Source organism: Aphelocoma coerulescens, chromosome 1, assembly GCF_041296385.1.
Source record: "Aphelocoma coerulescens isolate FSJ_1873_10779 chromosome 1, UR_Acoe_1.0, whole genome shotgun sequence".
Taxonomy (NCBI): Eukaryota; Metazoa; Chordata; class Aves; order Passeriformes; family Corvidae; genus Aphelocoma; species Aphelocoma coerulescens.
This window is the reverse complement of record NC_091013.1, coordinates 31,032,882-31,042,618: the sequence shown is the minus strand read 5'-3', so window position 1 is coordinate 31,042,618 and position 9,737 is coordinate 31,032,882. Positions and strand designations below refer to the sequence as shown.

At 42.9% G+C, this 9,737-nt stretch overlaps 1 protein-coding gene across 2 annotated transcripts; it reads right to left on the bottom strand.

Annotated features, from left to right (window-relative positions):
- Positions 1–3,632: 3,632 nt before the first annotated feature.
- LOC138105708 (late histone H2A.L3-like) lies at positions 3,633–8,722 on the bottom strand. 2 transcript variants are annotated; one of them, XM_069005822.1, is made up of 2 exons: positions 8,554–8,637; positions 3,633–7,551 (listed from the first exon to the last, which is right to left on the bottom strand). In XM_069005822.1, the coding sequence occupies exon 2, from the start codon at positions 7,485–7,487 to the stop codon at positions 7,068–7,070; it is 420 nt and encodes a 139-aa protein (XP_068861923.1). In that variant the 5' UTR covers positions 7,488–7,551; positions 8,554–8,637; the 3' UTR covers positions 3,633–7,067. The 2 variants fall into 2 exon arrangements, with proteins under 2 accessions (XP_068861923.1, XP_068861920.1); XM_069005819.1 differs by having other exon boundaries at positions 3,634–7,551; positions 8,626–8,722.
- Between the last annotated feature and the right edge of the window lie 1,015 nt (positions 8,723–9,737).

Here is a 9,737-nt window from a genome sequence, read left to right as displayed (position 1 = left end):
TGTTACCCCTCCTTCTCTTTGGCTACTGTGGCATAGTACCATTTCAGTTACACTGGCACAGCCACATGGGATTTGGAGACACCTCTAAAAACAAACCCTGAGATACCTGCAATTTTGTTGTTTTGCGGGGTTTTATCTGGGCAAGTTCCCAATTTGGGCTGTGTTAACAGAAGTTTGGCTGGCAGATAGAGAGAAATGATGAGTTGTTCAGCAATTTTTGACTGTATCTAGAGTAGATGTTCAGTTTGGACCCTCACAACACAGGAAGGCCATGGAAAAACTGGAGGGAGGGCCTCCAAGGTGGTGAGAACTGCATCACCTACCCCTGAAGAGATGCAAGGGCAACTGGGCTGGTTCAGCCTGAAGGAGAGATGCCTTCAGGGGAATCTAATAGACCCTCCAGTGCATATGAGAGTCATCAAGGAGACAGCTGGGCTCCTTACAGTGTGGGGTGGGAGGACAAGTAGCAACAGGCATAAGTTGAAGCAAGAGCTGTTGAAATTTCCAGGCAGGGCAACCAGTTGTCCAGAGAGGACAGTCCTTGGAGATTTTTCAAGACCAGAGTAGACAACAGCTGGTCTGAATTCTCACTTGGGACCAGACTAGAGACCTTCTGAGGTCCCTGCCAGCCTCAGTTATTCTGTGACATGAGTACAATATCACGCTATTTATTTCAGCCTCCATCAGGGTCAAGACCTGGCTGAATTACAGCTCCTGGACAGAGGGTGCTGGTGGGGTGGGGGGGGGTCCCAGGCAGGCTCCTCAGAGAATTGAGGCCTATTTGTGCCCTCATAGCACGCTGTTGCTGTTGTCAAATCCTGTAGGAAATTATTCACCCGTGGAATAGGATGCTGGCTCCTCTGGCTTCTCAGGTATCTGGAACCAGTTAGGATGTCCCTCTGGAAGGAACAACTAAGCCAAATAAAAGTGGTGGGGATGCACTCTGGAAATGCAAATAAATAAGATAATGACACAAAAGCACTGCAATGGCACTCCTGGCTTGTTTCATCTCAGAGGCCAAAGCTGAAAAGTATCAAGTTTTGCTCAGTTCTGCATAAGTATTTGTACAGGTATTGGCTGGGATAGAGTTAATTGTCTTCATAGCAGCTTTTATGGTGCTGTGTTTTGGATCTGTGACCAAAACAGTGTTGATAACACAGGGATATTTTAGCTATTGCTGAGCAGGACTTGCACAAGACCTGTTTCCCACCGCACCAGTGAGGCAGCTGGGGGTGCACAAAGAGTTGGGAGGTGACAGAGCTGGGACAGCTGACCCAGCTGCCAAAGGGATATCCCACACTATATGCTGTCATGCTCTGCAATAAAAATTTGGGAGGAGAAAAGGACACCCTCCCCTCCCCTCCCCCCCTTTGGAGTGATGGTGTTTCCCTTCCCAAGTCATAGTTAGGCATGATGGAGCCTGGCTTTCCTGGAGATGGCTGAACACCTTCCTGCTGATGTAAACCAGTGAATTAATTCCTTGTTCTGCTTTGCTTTTACCTATTAAACTGCCTTCATGTTAGCCCACAGCTTTACTCACTTTTACCCTTTCAATTCTCTCCCCAACCTTTGGGGAAAGTAAACAAGCTGGCTGGGGTTAAACCAGAGTAGTACTGCACCACAGGCAACTCATGCTGTGGCTCTCACAGTCAGCAATGGCTTTCTTTGCCCTCAACAGGTTTCAAGAATAACATCTACTTGGGCCTTGCAACTTAAATAAGATTGATAAATAGATGGTAATTTGCAGGCAAGAACCTATCAGGCTCCTCAGCCATCTGTAGTAACTGTGGCTCCTCCATAAAAAGCACAGAAGACCTCTTATTCATTACTCAGTGGAAATCTTTGCTCCCTGGAGCAATGCAAATGTCACCTGTGAAACAAGAGAAATTAATAATATAGAAATGCAAAGGTCATCTTTGGCTTGAAACTTTCTGAATATCTCACTTCAAAACCCACAGCAGAAATTCAGGAGCACAGACACAGGTGACAACAACAATTAGAAGCACAGAAATATTTCTGCAAGAAAAAGAGGTGAAAGCTCAGTTCTCACTGTCAAAGAGACGAATCAAGAGTTTCATGACAAGGTATACAAAGTAATGAGTGTTTTTAGAAGAGTAAATTGGGGCCTATCCATCCTCTTGTAATAAAAAGCATCAAAAAGGCACAGTCAATTACACTGAGAGGCAACATATTTCAGCTGCAAAGGGGAATTTTTTTGTAGCACTTAACTCCTGAAACCAGTTGCCACAGCTTAGAGCATGTGGTTACGAACAGCTCAGAGGACTCTTGGAAAGGCAGGAATGGTCAGGAGTGCACACCTTCATGCCACCTAACTTGACTTGAAAAATCACTTCAGGCTGGCCTAGGACCTTAAAAGCCTGGCCTGCTGGAGCTGGGCTCAGGAAGGCACTGCTCAGCAGAGCGCACAGCAAGGGACCTGGAAATGCACTCACCTGTGGAGGAGTGAGTGCTGCCTGGCCTCATGACGTGCTGCTCACCAAAGAGACAGAGCACGAAGCACAAGAGGAAAACCTTCTTGGTTTTTTACTTCCCTCTCTCTGGTCCCTTTGTGATCTTGTGCCTTGGACAACCTCACTCCCTTCTCAGCTCCCACAGGGAAGTGCTCACTTACTGAATCTTCAGGTAACTGCAGGCTGGGAGGGATGGCAATGCTGCAGGACAGAGTCAGCATTCAGAATAATCTTGGCAAAGATGCATATGGAAAAAAATATGTACAGCTCACTGGGGATGAAAGGAAGTGATTACACATAGTGAAGAATAATCAATTGCAGCTTTGCAGCAAAGGGGATGGGTAACTGTAGAGAGTCAAATACCATAGTGTTGAGGAGAGCACAAAAATACAACGTGGAATGAATAAAACTGTGGAGACTGTCACAGGGGAGGTGTTGCATTACTGAATATAGGTAAGGCTTCATGTACAGAGCAATACAGGAAAAGAAAGGGGAACCACCAGCAAAGAGGAAAGGCAGAGGTCAAGGAAAGTTGGAACTCAATGAAGTGGGGTTGATTTTCAAGAAGGAAAGTATGAGGAGGGGAATGATAAAATGCTTCATTTTAAGCTCACCATTCCTGTAGGCATTCATCAATGCCTGTGCTTACTTATTTGCTGGGATCTTAGAGTCAAGCAGTGATTCCAGGATATCTACTGGTTGCTTATGTGGAGATCACTCAAGACAGATTTACCTGTTCCAGACAGCTCACACATTGCAATTGCCATCCCTCTACCTTATTAAACAGGGTAGAAACATATCTTTGACTGGGCTGGAGGGCATAAACTGTCTTAGTCTATATATCTATCACTCTGATAGATTTCTCCACTGAACAACTAGGAGCTACTAAGTCTCCTTCTTCAGTCACTTCTGGATCTACTTTTTCCAGTGTACAAAACCAAAAATATGACTGATCTTATAGCAGGTTATGATTCACCACCTAAAATTTTGACATTTCTCTTGTGCAAAGAACCTTGCACACCAAACACCATCTCTCTATTAACCTTCAACCTGCTAAGAGATCAATACAGGTAGACTGAATAACAACATAAGGCAAACTTGAAAGAAAAGTATTTTGTGTATCTTTACTACAAAGCTCCTGCATCCAGGGGTTACCACACAGCAGTCCAGATAGTACTTGCTGGATTACTGCACTGAAAGATGTGTACACATAAGTACAGGCTTCTGGAGTACAGTTATCTAAATATTAACCAAAAAAATACCTAAATACGGACTAGAACTTCCCAAAGAAAATGCAGAACGTGCATGAACTGACCTCAGAGCACTCACAGACAATCATGTGATCCATCAGAAAAGAAGCAAAATTCAGGAGCCTCATTCAGCAGAGCACCAAGGTCATATTTCCTCTCATGACCCTGACATGAACTGATGTGCCACAGCCACATACACTGCTGCACAGCTTGGCCTCTCCAGGGACTTCACCAGAGACTCTGCTATGAGAAAAAACACCAAAAATAGCTTTTGCTATGACTCAGTCTTATACTACATCTTTTCCTTCATTTTCACAGCTCTGTGTAGTCTGCATAGTTCCACAGACTATATATAGTCTCAGATTACAACCCAAATTCACTATACTGTGACTTTCACGAGAGCAGCAGTTGACTTCCAGGACAACAGTGTTTAGGAATTGCAATATTTGGACTGGTCAGCAGAGGGCAATGCCAGGAGCAAATTTGGGATGTTCAAAGCAGACCCACTCCGGGCCATACCCCTCTCCACCGTGCGCTGAGCTGGACCAGTTCAGGTAGTGAATGAGTTCAGACCTTGTACTCACCAAGACAAGAATCTCTGAGGCCATAGCTTGGGATGTTTCCTCTCCTTACGGAGAAAGTGAAGGTGACAGAAAATATCAAGCCTATAAACACACAAATCTCAATGCAGAGTGAACTACAAGCACTCTGCACAACTAAGACATCCATCAACAGCATCCAGTCCTCTAGACAGGTAAAGGAAGAAGAGTTTTTCCAGGCATCATTTCACCTCCATGCTTCCATCTGCCCACCACTTCACTGAATTGTGGAGCACCATGTACACACATTTTCTAATGGGTGTTATTGAAGACATCTGTTTTCCTTGACAGACACTGGTTCCATGACATAACTGAGTTAGGAAAGTAACATCACATCAAGATAAATGTGTTTTGCAGCATAGGTAACAAGAGAGTTGCCAGAGGAGCTGTATTTTGAATGGCTGGGGGTTTTTTTTTGCTTTGATTTGCAACTAAGTCACATACCAGCCTCAGCTACAGGTCACTGAGCTAAGTTGAAACTTATAGCATGAGACATGAGAGAACTAGTCATGTGCAAAGGTACCATGCACTTAATGTCTTGTTTTGTCACAGTAAATGAGCACTTTGGTGATCAACAGAACAGGCAAACTTATTTCTATTAGATTTGTAGTTTGAAGAGGATCTCCTATACTGTATTACATGAAAGAAAGTTTTTATCACAATTTCATTAGAATCACCTGGGGTATGATGTCCATGCTACAGTTTCCATACTTCCAAGCACTTCACTGAAGAAGGGCTTTCCTGTGGGTATGAAGCTAAACATCTACACTACTAAGATGACACCTTTCTATCTTCCCCCTTTGTGAAAAAAGGGTATAGTTACTTAGCCTCAAAAGTTTTGCTGTGATACCCTGTGCATTTCTGTTCAAAATCATCCAGAGGGCTTATTAATCAACCTGGATACAACCCCAACTTTCCAAGGAAGCCAAATATTAATGGTCTGGATATTTGTCTGAACTTGTTCCCAATGCCTATGGTTAGAACAAATAATGATATTAATGACCATGATAGACTAGTAATATTTGTTGAGAGTTTACCTTATGATCAAATAAGAGAATTTATCCTTGAAAAAAACTTGTTTTCTGGTTACATGAATGCATCATTATTTATCAGCTTAATTAGTGCTACTCCAGTAAATGTTTAAGGGTTTCTCAGCATGTTTTGCAAAACTGGGTGCCAAAACTGAGTTCTGCATTTTTCCCTCTCAGACTCGCAACACCTCCAAGCAAAAAAAAAAAACCAAACAAAGCCCCCAAAAAACACAAAACAAAAAACCCCAACTTTTGTTATTGTTCTATCCCCAGGTTTCTGAGGATCTATAATTTCACTGCTGATGTGTTGTAAGGCAGCAGTGAAGTGCCATAACTGTGTTTATTTCCTCTTCAGCAGGAGAACATTTGATCTGTTGGTGGCCCCTGCCAGGGCTGGCTTGAAACTTAATGAGCTGCATTCACTTCTAACAAGTGTTGTGGAAGAAAGAATATGTCTAGAAAATATCAGTAGTGCTGTTGGGTAAGTAACAGGACAGCAGGTATAAATACAGAGCAAAAATGGCCAGAAAGTATCCTGACATTCCTCTTGCCTGACAAGCTTTATAGTGTAAACAAAAGAGTATCACCCAGTTCTTCTTGCCACACAGGGAATTTTTCTTCACTTTATTCTATTGTGAAATGCTGCCTCACACAAATCTTGCATTCACTTCCTGCTGACATTTATGCTGCTCTTTCCTTCATGGTCTGTATCTATCTCTCATTCTATTTTTACAGCATTTTCATCTCCATTCTCACATTTCACAGTTTCTCACCACCTCAGAACTATTTCTCTCAACAACAACTTCTACTTGACCCTTTCCTCCTCCTGTTGCCCCAGCACAGAGTGTCCTGGTACAGAGGAAGAAGGCAATGAACAGGCTCTGAGGAGGAACATGCTATAAAGCAAACACCAGAGCAAGTTGCCTTTGAGAGGAACTGTTACTTGTTAATTACAGTAAAAGTAAGTTAAATGTCTCTGAATATGGAAGGGTCATTTTACTTTTTTGAAAAGATGCAAAAATGACTATTTTAAAAAATTATGGATCCATAGAGGAAAGCCAATGGACTAGGGACGGGAGAAAGGGGGGGGGGGGGGGGTAAGACCCCCCTTCTCACATTCTTGATAACTGTGTACAACATACAAACACTGAAATTGTCATCTGTGTTAAGAGAGAAGACATGGCTGCACCAGTTTCTGCATGCTTTGCTGTGATAGAGACTTAGAGTAATGATGAAGCAGTCTAAAGAGAAGCAGATGCTCAGTACACTTTTATGAGCAATACAGCTTTAAAATGCACAGGGTTACTAACTTTTAAAGCAGAGTTAAACAACCTCTGAGGCACTGAACTAACTGCACCACGAATCTGTGCTAGATGGAAGAAAAATTCACAGGAATAGCAGTGTGTATCTCTTCACTCCTCTCCATGCTTCACAACACTTACCTGTAACATGTTTTCAAAAGTAAGCATGTACTGGACTTTTTTAAAAAAAGTTATTCAGGTGCTATTCTAGGCTATTTTTTTTTTAATATTTTCTCTGTTCTTCCATCCATGAGAAAAGGAGACTAGTGCTGCATTCTAGAAACTTTGTTACATGCTTTAAAAATGCCTTAAAATTAGCAGGCAAAATACTTGACAAAGAAGCAAACACATACAAATTAGTGGTACTGAGTCCCATCATCCATAAGTGCACAGACCAGACCAGGAAAAGCAAGTTTCAGTGGTTACCACCATATTCCTGAGACGAAGCAACAGTTCTACTAGTTTTCTTTGGAAGGAGCTGAGAGAGGATCTTTGGTACAACCCCGCCTTGAGGAATGGTCACACAGGCAAAGAATTTGTTCAGCTCTTCATCACTTCTCACAGCCAGCTGAATGTGCCTTGGCAGGATCCTTGTTTTATTGTTGTCATGTGCAGCATTCCCTGCCAGCTCCAGGACCTCTGCTACCATGTACTCCATTACTGCAGCCAGGTAGATGGCAGCACCAGAAGCAATCCTATCAGCGTACTTCCCTCTTTGGAGGAATCTATAGACACGACCCACAGGGAACTGCAGACCTGCCCTGGCTGATTTGCTTCTCCTTGATGCCCTTCCAGCCTTGCCAGCCACTGCTTGTTTCTTTCCACGTCCAGACATTCTGACAGGTAAGGAGACAGAGAGGGCGGGAGGTCTTCAAAATACTTGGGTGCTTGGGCTACAGCTAATGGATAGCAAGAGGAGGCAAGAGCAAGGTCAGTTACCCTTTCTGCTCTTCCACATCAAGGACAGAGCTTATGCTTTTCTTGAGGAAAGAGCTCACCACACACCACAGTTCACCAAGAGCAGAGCTAAACTTTTAGCTGTTATTGCCCTTTTACAGCCTACCTTTTAGGAGAAGGATCTCATTGCAAAGCCTGTTAAGGGTTACTGAAGTTAGATATGAAAGGCTCAGAAGAAGAGAGGCTTTACCCTACTACTTGGAATATATTTGGGATTGAGGCACAGTGGATCTTTTCCAGTAAGATTTTTTTAAACACCACGACTGTTACCTCAAAGCTAACTTGAGGCCAAGCCTGTCTCTTCTTCCAAGAGAAATCTGTACTATAACAACTTCTACTATCAAGTTACAACTTTCCTCCATTTTAAATCTAAAAATGGAAAAATTCTTGCAGCCCACAACTTGTTATACCCAAAATACTCCAGGACATTTTCATACAGAGTTTTAAATTAATTCCTCAAGTGTTATTCTCTGGCTGCTATGAGAGTACTACTGGAAGTCTTCTGCACCAGGAAAAGGATGAATTGATTTGGACAGCACAATGCAGACTGAAGAATAGAAATTACCATCTACTTCCTCATGACAAAGGAAATTCATCCCAGCTAGAATACTCTTACAACTAGAGTAGCAAAAATACTCATTTAAATAACATTTCTAGTCTATGAGTAAATAGGGCAGTTAGCTTCCAGCACAGCTGTTTACAATATACAAGAACACCCATCCCTACATTAATACATAGGGGTTTTACAGAGAGGTTTAAGTATTTAAGAAAAATCAGAATAAGCTTTGAGAAGAAGGAGAAAAAGAAGTAAAAATTTAAAAACCCCAGCCCCTTATAAAATTCAAGCAAACCAAACCATAACTCCTTATCCCTATTACCAGCCAATACTTTTTCTAAATTACTCACAATACAGGCATACTGTGCAATAGAGGCAGCTAACTTACAAAATAATATGAAGCCCACAACTACTCTAAACCTTCCATGATATATTATAAATGAAAAATGCATCACATTACTTTCAAAAATTCTTATTTTGTCCTAGTCGGTGCCTTACTGCAACCTAGCCTCAACCACAGGCAAGGCACATAACACCTCTACCCCTGGCCTGAGAACCTTTTTATTAGCAACATTTTCTCTTCATCAGTGGGTCACCTGGATAATTAATTAGTCATTTGCACACATGCTTAATCTTCCTTCACCTATCCCTGATTTGGGGCAAAATGAAGAAATATGTTCCAGCTGCTGAGAAGCAAATTCTCTGGGGTGAGGGGGAAGAAGGCAGGCTGTCTCCGAGGGCTGATCCATAGCTACATTTCAGTCTCACTAGGACACTGCCAGTTCTCACCCACTCTGGCTGGAGTATTTCTGTCTGTACGCTATGTGTAAAAACAGTCCTCTCCTTCCTGATGAAGCTGGATAAAAAAAGTACATAGGGAAAGTGGGCTTTATAAATATATTTTTAGTTGGGTGGGAGGGGGAAACTGTGTTTTGCTTTACATGTGTCCTGCCTGGGCAGAGTAATGCTTGGTTCACATTGTGTCTGAGCCCCACCAAGTGATGTGATGGGGCTGCTCCTAAGATTTAGGCTTCTGCCCCCTCTTCTGGTAACTCTGTCGCAGATGGGGCTCAGGGTTTACTGTGGTTCTGGGTGCTTGGCTAGTTCCTCTCAGTTCACCTGGGCAAAAATCTCACCTCAGGCAAAGGAATATTTTTGAGCACCTTTTAAAAAAATGAGTGCCTGCTCATACTCTTTCTGTGTTTGTTTTCTGGCATTCAAAGTAGGTTCCAACCAGCAACATACAAGAGCCAACAGCCAACAGTGTGAACAGAAGATGACTATTTAAACCAGAAGGTACTCTCAGAAGCCCAGGCTCTGGCAAAACATTCAGACAACAGAACTGTCATGAGCAGCTCAGCCTTTGGTTCTGCCTGCCAGACACCAACTGTGGGTCAGAGCCTCAGAGCACCTGTATTTGTGGCACTCACCCACTTTTCCCACAAGGATGAGCATTTAGTCCAAGCTGAGTGAGGTTGAGCTTCCCACCACCTCAGGGCATTGGACAACTGGTATGGGGTACCCTCCGCATCTCCAAATGCTCACCATAAGGACTGATGTCCTCTCAAAGGA

Excerpts from the sequence above, each read along its gene's own strand:
- LOC138105708 (XM_069005819.1), bottom strand. The coding sequence starts at position 7,487 with ATGTCTGGACGTGGAAAGAAACAAGCAGTGGCTGGCAAGGCTGGAAGG.